Source organism: Hyla sarda, chromosome 6, assembly GCF_029499605.1.
Source record: "Hyla sarda isolate aHylSar1 chromosome 6, aHylSar1.hap1, whole genome shotgun sequence".
In the NCBI taxonomy this organism is placed as follows: domain Eukaryota; kingdom Metazoa; phylum Chordata; class Amphibia; order Anura; family Hylidae; genus Hyla; species Hyla sarda.
This window is the reverse complement of record NC_079194.1, coordinates 57,537,736-57,556,778: the sequence shown is the minus strand read 5'-3', so window position 1 is coordinate 57,556,778 and position 19,043 is coordinate 57,537,736. Positions and strand designations below refer to the sequence as shown.

The 19,043-nt window shown below is 43.0% G+C and overlaps 1 protein-coding gene across 1 annotated transcript in view; it reads left to right on the top strand.

The window, feature by feature from the left end:
* The window catches only part of LOC130275626 (cytochrome P450 2D15-like), a 65,300-nt gene that overhangs the window by 12,986 nt on the left and 33,271 nt on the right, over positions 1-19,043 (top strand). The window contains exons 2-4 of the mRNA XM_056523823.1: positions 5,337-5,508; positions 15,250-15,402; positions 18,526-18,683. Of these exons, the coding sequence (XP_056379798.1) occupies positions 5,337-5,508; positions 15,250-15,402; positions 18,526-18,683 (483 nt within the window). The remainder of the gene's footprint in view (positions 1-5,336; positions 5,509-15,249; positions 15,403-18,525; positions 18,684-19,043) is intronic.

Genomic DNA, 19,043 nt, shown 5'->3' with positions numbered 1-19,043 from the left:
GTTTTGCCATACATATGTTTGTTCCCTTTGTGTGTATTGGAACTTAACCAAAAAAGGGAGGAAAAAAAAGCAAATTGAACATAATATTACACGAAACTCCAAAAATGGGCTGGACAAAATTACTGGCATCCTTAACTTAATATTTGGTTGCACACCCTTTGGAGAAAATAACTGAAATCAGTTGCTTCCTATAACTATCAATAAGCTTCTTACACCTCTCAGCCGGAATGTTGGAGCACTCTTCCTTTTCAAACTGCTCCATGTCTCTCTTTTTGGAAGAGAGCCTTTTCCCAACAGCAATTTTAACCTCTTTAGGACATAGGACGTTCTCTAACGTCCCTGCTACCTGGGCTTTAATGCCCAAGGACGTTAGAGAACGTCCTGTTGTATTTCCGGTCTCTGCCGCGCGCCGGGCAGGGATCGGAACGGCATGTCTGCTGAAATTTTTCAGCAGGCATGCCGTGCAAATGCCGAGGTGGGTCCCTGAACCCCCGCATGTCGGCGATCGCAGAAAATCGCATGTCAATTCAGACATGCGATTTTCTCCTATTCCGGGCTGATCGGGTCTCTGGTGACTCTGGTGAATAGGGATGCTCGGACCTGTTAGTGACAGGCCCCAGCATCCTGCAAGGTAGCAATGAGGTTGCAATGCTGCGATCTCCTCCCATCCCCTGCCATTGGTCAGAACTGATTCTGCCCAATGGCAGAGCAGGACGGTGGGTTGCCATGGAAACTCCCCTGTTCTGCCCACCCCTGGACGTCAAGCAGAACGGGGGGAGAACATGGAGGCCGGAACTTGGAGGAGAAGACTCGTGGGGCCCGGCAATCATCGCAGATATTCACCGGAGATCCCGGCTCAGGTAGGGAATCGACGGTGGGGGGGGGGGGGGGGGGGGGAGGAAGAAATGAAACCGAAAGTAAAGTGATTTTTACTGGGGCAACCACTAGGAAGGCCGAACTGCAGCTCCCAGCATGCCCAGACAGCCAAAGGCTGTCTGGCTGTCTGGGCATGTTGGGAGTTGTAGTTTTGCAACATCTGGAGGGTCACAGTTTGGGGACCACTGTTACATGCCCAGGCATGCTGGGAGTTGTAGTTCTGTAACATCTGTCCCTTCAGATTTTGCAATTTTCATGACATTTTTGAAAATTGCTGCTCTACTTTGAAGCCCTCTAATTTTTTCAAAAAGTTAAAATATGTCCATTTTATGATGCCAACAGAAAGTGGACATATTGTATTTGTGAATAAAAATGAAATTTATTTGGAATATCCATTTTCCTTACAAGCAGAGAGCTTCAAAGTTAGAAAAATGCTAAATTTTCAAAATTTTCGTGAAATTTTAAAAAATTTTCACAAAAAAGGATGCAAGTAACGACGAAAATTTACCACCGAAATAAAGTAGAATATGTCACGAAAAAAATCTCAGAATCAGAATATTCGGTAAAAGCATCTTAGAGTTATTAATGCTTAAAGTGACGGTGGTCAGATGTGCAAAAAATGCTCTGGTCCTAAGGTGTAAAATGGCCTGGTCCTGATCTGGGTTAAGATCTCACCACAGTTGTTCAATGGGATTTAGATCTCGACTCATTCCTGGCCACTTAAGAACTCTCCAGTGCTTTGTTGCTATCCATTTTTGGGTGCTTTTTGATATATGTTTGGGGTCATTATCCTGCTGGAAGACCCAAGATCTCGGACGCAAACCCAGCTTTCTGACACTGGGCTGTACATTGCGACCTAAAATCCATTGCTAATACTCAGATTTCATGATGCCTTGCACACATTCATGGCACCCAGTGCCAGAGGCAGCAAAACAACCCCAAAACATCATTGCACCTCCACCCTAATTTACTGTAGGTACTGTGTTCTTTTCTTCGTAGGGCTCATTCCTTTTCGGTAAACAGTAGAATGATATGCTTTACCAAAAAGCTCTATCTTGGTCTCATCTGTCCACAAGACATTTTCCCAGAAGGATTTTGGCTTACTCAAGTTCATTATGGCAAAATTTAGTCTTGCATTTTTATGTCTCTGTGTCATCAGTGGGTCCTCCTGGGTCTCCTGCCATAGCGTTTCATTTCATTTAAATGTCGACGGATAGTTAACGCTAACACTGATGCTCCCTGAGCCTGCAGGACACTTTGCGTATATTTGGAACTTGTTTGGGGCTGCTTATCCACCATCCGGACTATCCTGCGTGGACACCTTTCATCAATTTTTCTCTTCCGTCCATGCCCAGGGAGATTAGCTACAGTGCCATGGGTTGCAAACTTCTTGATAATGTTGTGCACTGTGGACCAAGGCAAATCTAGATCACTGGGAATGGCCTTGTAACCTTGAGGTTGTTGATATTTTTCCACAATTTTGGTTCTCAAGTCCTCAGACAGTTCTCTTCCCTTCTTTCGGTTGTCCATGCTTAGTGTGGCACACAGAGACAAACAATGCACTAAGACTAAGGGAACTTCTCTCCATTTTATTTGCTTTCAGGTGTGATTTTTAAATTGCCCACACCTGTTACTTTCCCCAGGTGAATTTAAAGGAGCATCATATGCTTGAAACAATCTTATTTTTCCACAATTTTGAAAGGGTGACAATCATTTTGTCCAGACCATTATTGGAGTTTGGTGTGACATCATGTTCAAAGTGCTTTTTTTTCCTCCCTTTTTTTTTGTTTAGTTTCAATATGCACAAAGGGAATTAACATGCTTATAGCAAAACATGTGTTACTGCAATAATTTTCTGTGAGAAATACTTAATTTTCTTGAAAAATTTCAGGGGTGTCCACATTTACGGCCATCACTGTAGGCCCTTGGGACTTTAACAGGAACAAATTGGTACACCACTTAGATGTACGTATGTGGTATACAATTATGAGAGGAGTACAATGGGCTCCACTACGCTTAAAACAGTATTCGTCTACAATACCGGTAGGTGTGCACTTTTGGCATGCCTTTCACAGTGTCTAGGCCATTGAGACCTTAACAGGACCTGCCATTTTAGATGCCCTAGAGCCTGGACCACACTAAATGGAGTTTAAAGGGGTACTCCGGTGGTTAATTTTTTTTGACTTTATGACAACTTTGTAAGTTTTGTTTATTTGCAATATACATGTGTTATATGTTTTGGCGGCATGTGTTTTTTTTCTTACCTGTTTGATGGGCAGGAAGTTCTGTAGTTCAGAGGGTTTTCTTTTACTGTTGTCCACAGTTCTGAGTCTGTGGTGGACAAGATGTCACAGCTTTTTTTTTTTTCTCTGTCTGCATGAGAGAAATAAGCCACGCCCCCTCATCTCATCCAGCTGAGTACACAGCTCCTCCCCTCCCCCTGCTCTGTATTCTAAGGACACAGGTCTGCATGAGAAGCCATGGTACACAGCTCCTCCCCTCCCCCTTGCTCTGTAATCTAAGGACGCAGGTCTGCACAGGAGAAGGAACACAGAGAAGATAAGTGTTATCTGAAGGGGAGGATGAAAAGGTGCACGGGCTGGGGATGTATAGACTGCAGGGGAATAAATCTCATACTGGGAATGATCTCTATATGTGAAGGGGAAGGGGGGGGACTACTGAATGACACATGCTGGTAGTTTTAGTCCCTGTTGTGTGTGTGTATGCTAGTGTTTACAAACCAGTGTGCCTCCAGTTGTTGCAAAACTATAACTCCCAGCATGCCCTGACAGACTTTGGGTATGCTGGGAGTTGTAGATGTGCAACAGCTGGAGGCACACTGGTTGGGAAACACTGTTCTAGCCTATTCAGCATACACATCATGTTACACCAGTGTTTCCCAACCAGTGTGCCTACAGCTGTTGCAAAACTACAACTCCTAGCATGCCCAAAGGCTGTCAGGGCATGCTGGGAGTTGTAGTTTTGCAACACCTGGAGGCACCCTGGTTGGGAAACACTGGTGTATGCCCTACAGAGGTGTGGTGAACTACAACCCCCAGGAGACTACAGAGGCAGCATGCTGGTGTTATACCACAGACTGAAGACTCTTGAATGACACATGCTGGGAGTTGTAGTCCCTTTTGTTTGTGTATGCCAGTGTATCCCAACCAGGGCTGATTATATTAGTGTGCTGTGTATAAGGGAGCCGACCCGGGAAAATAGTAGGATGGGTAAATGGCGGAACAAACAAACAAAAAAAAAGGAGCCGCCCCAAACCAGCAAGCCATGCGTCATGCTGGGATTTGTAGTTTTCAGCACAGTCAGAAACAGGAAATAGAAGCAAAGATAGGAAAACAAAGTGGGGGATAAAAAGACAACAAAGAACAGAAATAGAATAGCTTAAACAACAAGAATAGAAATTAAACAAAACAAATAGGGTAAGTCAAAAACGGAAAAACAAGTTGACCACCGGAGTACCCCTTTAATGAAGCAATTAGCACGATCGAATCACGGCAATATTCGCATTCATTGCAAATTAATTTTTTCCTGAAATTCTTAACAAATTCAGATTCGTCAGATTCGCTTCGCTCATCTCTATCGTGGACCTGAGGAAGGTGCAAGAGTGCTCCAAAACATGTTGGCTGAATTTTTAAAATAAATTATTTATGTCTACATATTTTCTGTTGATTACATGAGCCTACAGCAGCAGTGCCTATGAAAGACCTGTTTTTTCTACTAACTTGTTTAAATGAATATGTTGGGATTTATGCATTACTTAAAGGGGTACTCCACTGGCCAGCGTTCAAACTAAATTTTCTGAACGCTGTGTTTGTGCTGCAGGGGTCAGCCACATTCCTTATGATGTCATGTCCATGCCCCCTCCATGCAAGTCTAAGGCAGGGGGCGTGGTCATGATATCACTAGAGACGTGCCCAACCCCTGCAGCACGAACACAGCGTTTAGAGCATTTAGTTACGTACGCTGGCCAGTGGAGTATCCATTTAAAGGGGTATTCCGGCCAAAAACATCTTATCCCCTATCCAAAGAATAGGGGATAAGATGTCTGAACGCCGGGGTCCGCAACAGGGACCCTCCGCGATCTCCCTGCAGCAGCCCGCATTCTATGCGTGGCTGCGTCTGCTTTTTCTGAAATCTCCGGGCTTCCGAGACAGGGACGTGACATCACGCCACTCCCCCTCCATTCATTTCTATGGGAGAGGGCATTGCGGCTATCACGCCCCTCACCTCCCCGTCATGGACGCCTGGAGCTTTCAGAGAAAGCAGACACAGCCTGCGGGCTGCTGCAGGAAGATCGCTGGGGGTCCCAGCGATGCTCCCCCCCGCGATCAGACATCTTGGATAGGGGATAAGATGTTTTGGGCCGCTTTAAGGATTCATTTGTTGAAAACATTAGTTTTTTTTTTTTCCATCTCAGATACATATACATTTTTTCTTAACAGCTGAGAAATGAGTTTGGGGATGTATATAGTTTGCAGTACTTCTGGAAAAAAATGGTGGTGCTGAATGGATTTGAAGTGATGAAGGAAACGCTGATCAACAGGTCAGAAGACATCGCAGATCGACCTCGATTTCCTATTTATGAAACTTTAGGATACGTTGGAGACACCAAAGGTATTGTCAATATAAATATTTGGCTGATCCAGGAAATGCCCAAGGCTTGCAGCAAATCCTAAATACAATCAAGACCACAAAAATAATAACAGGAGAGTAAACTTAAGAGAAATATTGGGCATGTAAAAAAGTCTATTACTGTTCATTAGTTAATTTGACTGACTATGGCCTGGTGGCCTGGCCTTCACACTTACTTTTAATAGCATAAGAGATATTATAATTTTAAAACGCCTACTTTAACCCCTTAAGGACACAGGGTTTTTCTGTTTTTGCATTTTCATTTTTTCCTCATCACCTTCTAAAAATCAGAACACTTTCAATTTTGCACATAAAATGCCATATGATGGATTTTTTTTTTGCACCACCAATTCTACTTTGCAGTGACGTTAGTAATTTTACCCAAAAATCCACGGCGAACCGAAAAAAAAATTCATTGTGCGACAAAAGTGAAGAAAAGATGTCATTTTGTACATTTTGGGGGCTTCTGTTTCTACACAGTGCATTTTTCGGTAAAAATAACACCTTTTCTTTATTCTGTAAGTCCATACAGTTAAAATGATACCCTACTTATATAGGTTGGATATTGTCGTACTTCGGAAAAAAATCATAACTACATTTATGTGTTAAAAATTCTCATCTTCTATAACCTTTTTATTTTTCTGCATACGGGCCGATATGAGGACTCCTTTTTTGCGCCGTGTACCATACCACATATGTTTATTTTTATTTACACAGTTTTTTTTATGGGAAAAGGGGGTTGATTCAAACTTTTATTAGGGAAGGGGTTAATTGACCTTTGTTTACTTTTTTTTTTTCCCTTTTTTTTGCAGTGCTATAGCTCCCATAGGGAGCTGGCCGTGTCTGAAGGGTTAATAGCTTGCGGCACAATGATCATTGTGCCGCGTGCTGTTAGCCCAGGTTCCCGGCTAGGAATAGCAGCCGGGACTTACCTGGTGGGATGCGGGGTCATGGCGTGACCCCGTTTTAATCACCGGGACCGGGTGTAGGCCGTACAGGTACGCCCTACGTCCTTAACATGTTAAAAATTCAGTTCTTGCACTTTAACATCATTCCAGTTTGGTGGGAAGGGGATTTTGCTATATGGGTGCTCTGAAATGAGAAGGAAAAAAAAGATCAAAAAATGTTTAGTACATTTTGGGGCCCACAAAGTTATGGTGGCTGTGTTCACACATAGCTTTTTTTAACATGTCAATAAAAAATGTAAATAAAAAAATTATTTTAAAGGGGTACTCTGACCCTAGACATCTTATCCCCTATCCAAAGGATAGGATATATGATGTCTGATTGTGGAGGTCCCGCTGCTTGGGACCCCCACGATCTCTCCTGCAGCACCCCGTTCCTCAGCTGCATGGAGCAAGGATTGCTTCATGGCTGATGACAGGCAATACAGGGGCCTGGGTATTGTGACATCATACCCCGCCCCCACAATGCAAGCCTATGGGAGGACATATATTGTAGTAGATACAGCACACTCTGATAGCGTGGGTGCTAGGTTAGGGTCCCAAGCCGTATTAAATCCAATGTAGAAAACAACCAAGCACACCACTTGCGGCGAAGGAAGAGTTAATTTTTATTTTAGCAATTCAATAAACAAAGTGATATTTTGGTCAATTAAGACCTTCCTCAGACCTCTGTAAAACAACATAGTATGAGTATAATTGCATAGGTATTATAGTCCATCTAGATTATACATAGCAATAAATCATACAGAACATCTGTGCATACTAACAATTAGTCCCATACGTGAAAATATGACATATTTACGATACTAGTAACTCATAGGTAACCGTAAGGGAGCTATAGATAAAACAATATGAAAGAGCTGCAAAGCTATTATCGGGAGAACATAATCCAAAGGGTAAAATTACAATGGCTCTTGTTGCGCTGGATTACAAAGTACCATATAATATAGTATAATGCATAAAAATCCCCTTTGGATAGGGGATAAGATATCTAGGGTTGGAGTACCCCCTTAAGGCTTCTGCCTGTATTGTAATATTCTAAAGTCCTTCCTCTAGCAACTATGATGTCACTAGAGAGGGGGCTTCAAAAGATTGAAGCACAGACAGGAGCCGGACTGGTATGTGGACATCTCCTTACACTATACAGCCATCTACATCTATACAAATACTCAGCATTGCTAGTTAACGCCTACAGTGCTGTGGCAGCGCATACATCACCAATAATGCCACCATGACCCCGGGGTCAGTGCTGCATTTGCATGTTTTTTTTTTTTTTTTAATAGGAACCAATACCTATATTTATATAGACCCCCATGAGATGAGAAATACTTCTCGAAATAACATTGCCTGTTAATACAATAAAGTAATTGCTGCTTTTATCCACTGGTGAGCGATTTCTGTTACTTGACTTTTTACCGGCTGGCGCTCCTGTGGGAGTTCTGTTTTTCCTTCAGCCTTTGGGACTACGCCGGTTCGCCTAGCATTGGGAGACACTCTCCACTTTATTTTTCTCACTAAATATATTTCCAAAGATGCTTTTAACATAAAATTTTCACCAGTTGTTGGTAACAACCAGAGATGAGCGAACTTTTGAAATGTTTGGCCCGCCAAACTTTGCCAAATGTTCAGTTTTGGTTGAACAAGTTTGTTGTGAACCGCTTAACATGTTTATAACACTTCCTAAAAGCTCTAAAGCCCTAGGAATGTATCAAACTAGTTATTAAAGTACAGTAACCCCCCGACCTACGATGGCCCCGACATATGATAAAATCGACATACGATGGCCTCTCAGAGGCCATCGCATGTCGATGTCAGCATCGACATACGATGCTTTTATATGTCGGGGCCATCGCATTAACTGCTATCCGACAGCGCAAAATGCTTAAGCTGCTGTCGGATAGCAGTTTAAGCATGCCTGGCAGGTTCGCTTACCTATTCCCGCTGCTCCAGGTCCACTTCGCGATCCTCCGGTGTCTTGCGCATCTTCTCCAGGGTCCGGGCCTCGCTTTCCGGCGTCGTTATTACGTCACTGCGCACGCCGTGCCGGCGCAGCAGCGTAATAACGTCACCAGAAAGCGAGGCCCGGACCCTGCAGAAGATGCGGAAGAAGCCGGAGGATCGCGAAGAAGACACCGGAGCAGCGGGACAGCATCGGGAGCCCCTGGGACAGCATCGGGAGTGGTGAGGACCTGGTCCGGAGCGATGGGGACAGGTGAGTACAGCTTCCTATACTTTACATTGCACGGATCCCTCAACATACGATGGATTCGACAAACGATGGGTCGTTTAGAACGAATTACCATCGTATGTTGAGGGACCACTGTAGTTTTAAGGCTCAGTTATGATGACACGTTTTTTTAATGCACTCATAGATTTTTCCAAGTGTTCAAAAAATTACACCTTTTTAGAAGTAGCAACAGGATTGGTGACAGTGTCTCAAAATAGTGAACCTGATAAAATTTTGACATTTTCTAAATAAAGTTGAGTTTTTAAAGTATTAAAAAAAATCTTAAAATTCTCCTTCAGGCGAATGCTTGGCATTGATAACACTCTAGACAGTAAATGAGTCGATTATTAAAAAAATTTACATTTTAAACAAATTATCAAAATTCTCCCTTTTGGGAGTTCCAACAGGTTATGAGTCAGGCAATTAAAGAAAACGTAATAGCTTCTTCCGAGCTTTCCAAAAATTATTCCTTTTTGGGAGTTAAAAATTTATTGTTGTCCCAAAATAGTGAAGGAGAATTAGCTTTACAACAAAATTCTCCTTTTTTGTGGGAAACATGGATTGTGTATTTGTAGGCTTGGTTGGAAATAGCAGCAGCATACATGATGGAGGACTGGTGGTTCTGTAGTAGCCAGCATACATCAGGAGGGGGTGAACTTGTGGTGTAGTATCCAGCGTACAGCAGGGGTGGTATTTGTACTATTCAGTGGCATCTGGCATAGGAGGTTTGAATTCTTCATTGATCCATGCCTGATTCATTTTAACATATGTGAGTTTTTCCACATTGCTATCAGACAATCTTGTTCGCTTATGGGGTGATGACGCTGCTTGCTGCACTTAATACTCTCTTTGATTCTACACTGGAAGTTTAAAATGTGCTTTTATAAAATTTTTCCAGGTCTGGCTGGAAGTAGCAGCAGCAATGGTGATAGCAGACTAGTGTGTCTTGTAGTAGCCAGCAGGAGGATGAGGACTGGTAAGAGTTGTAGTAGCCAGCGACAGCAGGAGGGTTAAAAAATTAGGATTCTTATTTTTTTTTCAAAATTTGGTTTTTCTAATTTTTTTCAAAATTATTTTTTTCAAAATTTTTCTAAATTAGTTTTTTCAAATTTTTACAGGCCTGCCTTTCAGTACCAGCAGCAAGGGTGATTGTGGACTGGAAAGACTGGAAGTAGTAAGCAGAGAACAATAGGAGGATGTACACTGTTAAGAGTTGTAGTATCCAGCCGACAGCAGGAGATTTATAAAATTAGGTTTTTAAAAAATTTCAAGGCTTGGCTGAAGGTAGCAGCAGCAAGGGTAATGGCGGACTATAGGGTCTTGTAGTAGGCAGAGTACATCAGAAGGTTTTAAAATGTAGATTTTTCAAATTTTGCACTGCATGCACTGTGCTGTACACTGACAACTGCATGGAGTGGCCAACCCTCTCTGCCACATTATTGGAAATAACAGGGACTAGCAGTAGCTGTAGCCAGTGTAGAGCAGGCAGTGGGGAAGTAGTGTTAGTTGTAGCCACTAGACAGAAGGCATTGGTAGACTAGTGATAATGGTAGCCAGGCCTTGTGATGCCTCCCAATGTGCTTAAAGAGGCCTAATTCCTAAAGTCAGACCCTGCATATACGGCACTGTACCTGCTTTCCTGCATCTGGTAAGATAGTAAAGCGTTTCCACAAGGCAGGATACCATAAAGTGCTAGGAATGTCACCATCTGACTTTGCTCCTGTTCTAGAAGTTTATTTTCTCAGGCGTGCAGATGCAGAATCAGCAGCGTCACCGTTACCTGCTCCTGAGCTACTGACATCCTCAATCTCTTTTTCATCATCCCCACCCTTCCTCTCAGTAAGAACTTCTGATGTCTGATCGTGGCCTTCTTGTTCCCCCTTAGCATATCCACCATGATGCCTTACAGTATCCCCACCACTCCGACCACCACCAGTCCCACTAGTGCCAAGGTCAGCCACTGCATCACTCTCCACCCCTTCAGCAACATGCTCCAAAGGCTGACTGTGACACTCCTCCTCGTGGCTAGTGCTATCCTTCTGCTTAGGAGTTGGAGGGGGTGGGGGGAAAGGCAGAGATGACATAATGGAAAGTCTATGACAGACATTTCCACTGTGCCATGTAACTGTAGACAATGAAGAATCCACTGACAACTGGCTCACCGTCATATTGTTAGACTCTTCTTCCTCCTCTTGAGAAGACCTCGAATGAGTCAACCAATCCACAAGGGCCATACAGTCCTGTAAAAACCACACAACCCCTGGTAGGCAGTGAGAACTTTGGACGTCTGACATGGCTGCTACTACCACCAGGCCCTTGGCTGCTGCTACTACCTGTTCTAAGGCTGACACTGCCACCAACATCCTCACTGGCAGAGGACATGGCAGAGGTGTTCCGTCCGCCACCTCGTCTATTAATTCCTTTACTGGAAATTTTTTTGTGGATTTTAAAAGATTTTCTGATTATGTTAATCTTTTGGGGGTGATTTTAACTAGACAACTTTAAAGGGGTTGTGCGCTGCCCTGCCTTTCGCAGTATCCGGAAGTTCATTACTCCGAACGCTGTGTGCGGGCTACCGTTTTCGCAGCCGCCCCCTCGTGACATCACGCCCGGCCCCTCGTGACGTCACGCCCGCCCGCCCCCTCAACCGAAGTCTATGGGAAGGGGGCGCAACCGCTGTCACGCTCCCTTCCCATAGACTTTGGTTGAGGGGGCGGGCGTGACATCACGAGGGGCCGGGCGTGACGTCACGAGGGGGCGGCCACGAACACTGAAGACACTGGGTACCCCGGACTTGCACGTACCATTGATCTTCGTATGTAAATGCATTGTTATTGAGTAGTGTTGAGCGGCATAGGCAATATTCGAATTCGCGATATTTTGCGAATATATGGACGGATATTCGTCATATATTCGCTAAATTCACATATTCATCATATTCGCGATTTATTTTCGCATAAGCAAAAATTCACAAATGGGAACATTTACATATGCAAAAATTATCATATAAAAAATTTGCATATGTGAAAATTCGAATATGCGAAAATTTGAATGTGCACATTTTCGCATATGCGAAAATTCGCATATGCAAATTATGGCATATACAAAAATTCGCCCAGCAGTCTCACACAGTAGTATTAAAGCCTTCTTTACACCACAAAAGCTGGAAGTAGAGAGGTATGATCACTGTGATGTATACTGTGAAAAAAAAAGAATATTCGTAATTGCGAATATATAGTGCTATATGCGATATTCGCGAATAAAATTTGCATTGCGAATATTCCCGAGCAACACTATTATTGAGGATGAACTGAACCGATTCTGTAACAAATTCTACAAAATTGGAAGACTTGTTAGTGGTGGACAAAAATGTCCGGAGAGCCTGCACACCCGCATCATGTGGGTGTACAGGCTCTCCACATCAATTGATGCTAAACTGTACGTATCCTGCCAGATAAAACCCAGCAATGCTGCAATCAATTCTCCTGTATTTTAAAGGTACGACGGGATCCCTGGGAGGAGAGGTGAGATAAGCCATTCGATGTAAGCTGATAAAGGTTCCGTCTCAGACCCAATCCCTGCCACAATAGGGCATCCAGGGGGTTGGGTCTGCGACTTGTGTACCTTGAGGACACCGTTCTGCCATTTTTTCACTAATGAGCCCTGTCCTAACCGTTTTATTAAGGAACAGTTGTAATTTTTCTACGATTTTACCTGTAGAGTAATCTGTTAATTTTTTGTATACTTTAATATCTGTTAAGTGACGTGATGCTTCGTTCATATAATCTTGTTTACTCCACAATACAATTAACCTTCCTTTGTCAGATTTCGTCACAATGACATCGCTCCGAGAAGCGAGCTGTGTCAATCCGGCTTTTTCTACATCGGTGATATTGGAGTCTTTTTGAGGATATAATATAGCTTTCACGTCACTTAATACAGATTTTTGAAAAAGGTCAATAGGGCTCCCTGGAACTATGGGTGGATTATATGTCGAACAGTTGCCTTTCAAGAAAAATGTGTTAGTTTGCATCTCTGCTTGCTCATGTATGTTTATTTCTCGTTCCTCTAATAATTATAACAGCATATGTGCATTACTCCTCCTCGGTAAATTCCGGTACCATTTTAAATCTGAGATCTTTTGGCTCGCAAGGTATTTCTCCCTCTTTTTGAGGGGTAGATGTAAGGTGTGTGGTGTTAGCAAATAATTTTCTTAATGATTTGTACAAGTCCACCTCAAATTGTTCATATTTAAAGTCCTCAGTTAGTCCAAAATGTAAGCCTTTTGACAGGGCTTTTATGCCTGGTGGAGATAGTGGATAATCTGTGAGATTGATTACATTGTTCACTTGTTTTAATTCCTCCAAGTTACTGTTTTCCTCTTCCTGGATTGTGTCCAAGGTGGAATGGAGTTTCTTTTTTCGGGATCGTCTCGTGCGCCGTCTAAAGGGATCTTTTCTTCAATTACTTACATACTGTTTGTCAGGATCCGGACTGGTATGCAGAGAGGACACTGGAGGTGGATCCTCTGTGTCAGTGAGGTGATGGCGTGGGCCGTACCAGGGGAACGGAATCTAAGGGGTTACTGGTTTTCACCAGAGCCCGCCGCAAAGCGGGATGGACTTGCAGCGGCAGGTAACCCCCAGGTCGTTCCACCCGATAGGGACTCAACCTCACTGACAGCTGAGACAGGCGCGGTACACAAGGACAAGGCAAGAGCAAGGTCGGACGTAGCAGAAGGTCAGGGCAGGCAGCAATGGTTCGTAGTCAGGGGCAACGGCAAGGGTCTGGATACACAGGCTTAGGATACACAAAACGCTTTCTCAGGGCACTAGCGCAACAAGATCTGGTTAAGGACAGGAAGGGGAAGTGTTTTTTTTTATATGTTTGAAGGTGTAGGTACTGATTGGGCCAGGCACCAATTAATGGTGCACTGGCCCTTTAAATTTCAGAGAGCCGGCACACGCGCGCCCTAGAGAGCGGGGCCGCGCGCCGGGACAGAACAGCAGGAGGACGGAGCAGGTGAGGTGATTGGGATGCGACCCGCGGGTGGGCGCGTCCTGCTACGCGGATCGCATCCCCGCCGGTGATAACAGTGCAGCGCTGCCGGTCAGCGGGTCTGACCGGGGCGCTGCACGCAGAAGAACACCGCGAACGCTCCGGGGAGGAGCAGGGACCCGGAGCGCTCGGCGTAACACTGTTTATTTCCTTAAACCAAGAATATATATGTACAGGGGCTTTAAAAGGCTTATGCACATTAAATGTACACACTTTTCATTGCACTGTTACCTTACAACCAGGTAATTGTAACATGTGTTTGATTATATCAAGAATAAGGACGTACAAGCACTTTAGAGGGCTAATACGCATTAGTGTAGGTTATTTTTATTGAGCTATTGCCTTACAACCAGGTAAATATAACTTGTGTTTGATAAACCAAGAATGTTATAAAGAAATTAACATGTTTTTTTTCTGGATCTTATCACAGTTTTTCAGTACTTTATAGTCCCTGATAAACCATTTATAATTTAGTGTGATACAGTTCAGTAAACAGTCATTCATCTATAGCTGTACAAGTGACCTTTGAAAATATATTTTCCAGCAGCTCTTTCTGGAGTTTATATATAAGGGATTGTTATATCTGTATTGCATATGTGCTTACTTGTTTTCTTGTAATTTTTTGTGATGAAAGTATGGTGGCTGCAGTACATATTTCTAGTTTCCATCCAGTTATGGTATCAGGTAATAATTGTTTTAACTTAAAGGTACTCTACCCCTAGCATCTTATCCCCTATCCAAAGGATAGGGGATAAGATTTCAGATCGCGGGGTCCCGCCAGGATCTCCGCTGCAGCGCCCCACTATCATTACTGCACAGAGCACACTCGTGGCGGTCTGACATCTTATCCCCTATCCTTTGGATAGGGGATAAGATGCTAGGGACGGAGTACCCCTTTAAGGTCAGCTTAGTTCCATCGATCTTCCCAGAAGGAATTTATATTGTAACTGATGGGATGTATGGGGAATAAAAAGATTTGTGAAAAAACATTTATACAACACTTGCTTAACTAAAATAATTCTTTTCCATTTTAAAAGGTTTTTATTTTATAATACAGGAACAAACTGATCTGATACAGTCAATAAAGTACAACCATATCAAATCGCATGAAACACAGAGTGAAATGCAGAACAGTAGGCATGTAATACATAAAGTATAGAGAATTGGAGTATTGCCTCTTGACGCTAATCGGGAGATGCACCTATATCAAAGCAAATACGCCAATAACAGTCATAGTCAGGATCAGGCAACTAAGGAACATAACATACGAACACAAAAATAAAACATGAGGTAAAAGAATTCTTTTTCTAGCTTTGCTAGATGTTGGAAAAAAAAACATCCTTATATTATCCTATTAAATTAAACATTGAAAATGTTTATACCATCTAGAATAAATAATTTTAGTAGAAACAAGTTCAATACTTTGGGCACCAATGATTTCATGATAATAAACATTTTTTGTGATCTTGTTAGGCATAATATTAGCGCGATATGGGAGATCATGGAAAGAACAAAGAAAGTTTACCCTGTCAACACTAAGAAACTTTGGAATGGGCAAAAAATCCCTTGAGGAAAGAGTGGTAGAAGAAGCTCAGTGTCTGTGTTCTGCATTTAAATCCCAAAAAGGTATGTGTCAGATGTTGTCTAAATAGTGTAATGTGATAAATACCGTATTTATCTGCGTATAACACGCACTTTTTAGGCTAAAATTTTTAGCCTAAAGTCTATGTGCGTGTGATACACCGATACACCCCCAGGAAAGGCAGGGGGAGAGAGGCCGTCGCTGCCCGCTTCTCTCCCCCTGCCTTTCCTGGGATCTAGAGCGCTGCTGCCGGCCCTTCTTACCCCCAGGCTATCGGCGCCGCTACCCGTTCTGTCCCCCTGACTATCGGTACCGGCGCTCCATTGCCGGCGCCGATAGCCAGGGGGAGAGAAGCGGCGCCGACAGCCAGGGGGAGAGAAAGGGCAGCGGCACCCATTGCCGGCGCCGCTGCCCCGTTACCTCCCCACATCCCCGGTGGCATAATTACCTGGGTCGGGTCCGCGCTGCTGCAGGCCTCCGGGGAGCGTCCCCTTCGTCGTTGCTATGCACGAAAGCCTTAGGAAGCCATCCTTGTTGGGCCATTGCAGGCCTTCCTCTAAGGTCCTGAAAACAGGTCTTAAGTATATTCAAATAGAGAAAACAGACATGACCGCACAACATGCACAATGATCTAATGCTTCTCAGCAATTTATTAAACTAGCAGGTCATTAGTGTACTTTATGATCATGAAGTGCAAGCCCACTAGCCACGCCACAGCCACCTGTAAGTAGTGGGTCCTTAAGATCCCTAGCATAAAATGGCATATCACTGGGTGGCGACCATCACTGCCGCAATACCAGTACCCACAGGGGGAATGACCCACTGGCAGAGCAGCCCCAATGCCACTCAAACCAGTCCCAGGGATGCTCCTCCCCATAGACACGGTTCCGCGGCAGCAATGGGCGCCGCACAGCACCACACCAGTGTGATCAAGGTGTAAAAGCTCCCTTACCATGTGCTCCCAGTCAGACTAAAGTATATTTCTAGTTATCAAGCAGTAGTTGGAAAAGTGTGGAAACAACATTGTAATAGATAGTATCCCAGATACTCATCTCTACAGTTAAGTGTCAGCTTTTGTGAAACAATTTATTTTTTTTGCACATCAAACATGAAAAAAAAAATAGTGTCATACTACAAGGTATATCCACACAACTCCACAATTGCATGTTTAACCTGATAAAGTGAATGTGTTTATGGATTCTTCTTAATGGGTTTATGCACCATAAGGTGATTTTAGTACTCACCTGCCGGACAGTAATGGACATGCTTAGTAAGGATATGTACTTGTCTTTGAGCTAAACAAGTCCACTTACTGCTGTGGCTATCTTTTGTGAAATGGCTTTTTCCTGTTTGAGCTCCCTCGATCTAACTACAAATCCCAAGATGTTTGTAAGTGTGAGGTCACTTTTTCCTCCCACAGATCAGCCTCCCCATCCATTGAAGCACAAATGAGCTGCCTTACATGCGATAGACCAGTGTTTTCTAACCAGGGTGCCTCCAGCTGTTGCAAAACTGAAATTTTAATTTTGTATGCTGTTAAAAATAAACATTGGGGCAAAAATCACCAAAGAATTGTGAGATTATCAAGAAACACAGGTACAGACACTCTTTTATGAACTACACTAACTTTACAGCCCCATTAGTATAGTCAAATAGAATAAAATTACTGGAATATGCCTTTAAAACTCCACAGATTCAGATATGGGGGCAATATCACTGTAACCTACATATATTGCTAATCAAGTTGTTTACAGTATGGTCACAAATTTGTGTACATATTATAAATAGATAGAAATGAAAGGGGTACTGTAGTGTAGGACAACGTATTACCTATCCAAAGGAAAAAAAATAAGTGTCTGATTGCAGGGGGTCTGACTGATAGGACCCCACAAGATCTCCTGCACAGTGTCCCAGGAAAAGAGCTGTGTTGGCAACTGCACACACCTCTGTGGAAGAGCCGGAGGTACATCGCCTGGGTATCTCCTGCTCTCCTATAGAGATACATGGAGGGGGCGCATTGACCACCTCTTCTTGCGGGGGTTCATAGTCTCCTTGCATGGAGTGGAGATTGCTCCATGCATAGGGAGAGCTAGGGTGCCAGGCAGGAGATCACTGGGGGTCCCAGCGGTTGGACCCTCATGATCAGACACTTATCCCCTATTGTTTAGATGGGATAAGTTTGGATAAATTGCCCTACCCTTGAGTACCCCCTTAAAGAGTACCTATCACCATCTAGACTTTCCCTAATACCCCTCCCCATCTATCCCTGACTCTGTAAAAGTCTATCCCTGCATTTATTTTGCTTTAAAACCTCCTAAAAATAAAAAAATGTCTATGCCCTTCAGTAGCTCAGTTGTAAGCACAGAGCAGGAGAAGGTTGTCATAGCAACGGACTTCCGTGGAGAGAGCTGAGATAAGCAGTGCATATATAATTAGCCATGTGGAAAGTGGACAGAGGGGAGAGGAACGGAGAAAAAGAGAAGAGGGAATGTATCCTCTCCGTTCACTCCCTGCTTGTGTACAGCTCAGTGCTCCCTCCCTCCCTCCTGCTTTTCTGTCTGACAGGTGGAGAGCTATTTCAGACTCACTCACTGAGTCCGAAATGCTTGCTGACAGGATTGCTAGGGAGACCCCTAGTGGAGAAGTTTTTAAAGTAAAAAAAAAACATGAAAGGAGGAATTTGATTTTAAATAAAAGCAATTAAAAAGTTGTTCAGTAGGGCTTTATCTTTAATATATAAAAAGTTTGTTCCATGAGAGGTACACTTTAATCTAAATTATAATAACATTTCAGCACAACGAGCAGCATATATGTATAACATGATCAACCAATAATATAGTGCATAAGTAGTGGGTCTGTATGGTCTCTGTATTGTTGCAGGTTTACTAATACCAATACATTTAAGCTGGCACTTGGTATTCACATGGCACTTTACTTATGTTTGTTGTTGCTTTATGCACTTTATTATTGGATGGGGGGGGAGGGCATGTGACCGGAAATGTTATCGTCATTAAGCCTCCTCCTCTGCAGTTCGGCTAGTTTTCTGTGTGTCGTGTGCTATTATGAAAAAGGCTCAATGACATGTTTATTTTTGGAAACATATTTAGGAACAATCTGTGTTTTATTGATTTATTTATTTATGTACAGTATTGTTGTGTTTTCTACAGATCACTTCAATCCACATTTCCTCATATTCAATGCTGTTAGTAACGTAATCTCTTCCATTGTATTTGGGGATCGGTTTGACTATGACGATGCTAAATTCCAACGACTTTTACATCTATTACATGTGGCCCTAAAGGGTAAATGTGGAATCTTGGCCCAGGTATTTTAAAATATGTAAAGCAATATGGCACTAAAATCTACTTACTGTAAAACATTATGATCATATTTATATACATTATTATAGTTTTTACCACTAAGAATATAAGAAATAAATCACTGACCAGGATGCTATCGGTAGTATGGTGTACACCTAAGGAGGCAAAGAGAGAATTTACACCTATAATCACATACAAATACATATATAATAATCCATCTCAGTGGGTATAGACTGCTCACTTCTTAAACTATACCTATAAGCAATGGCTTCACTCACAAAGATGTGTGTCAGGGTGAAGAATAGAAGATTGTCAGCAGAAAAAGACACTATCATCTAGTCTGCATTTATATTATTTTCTTTATT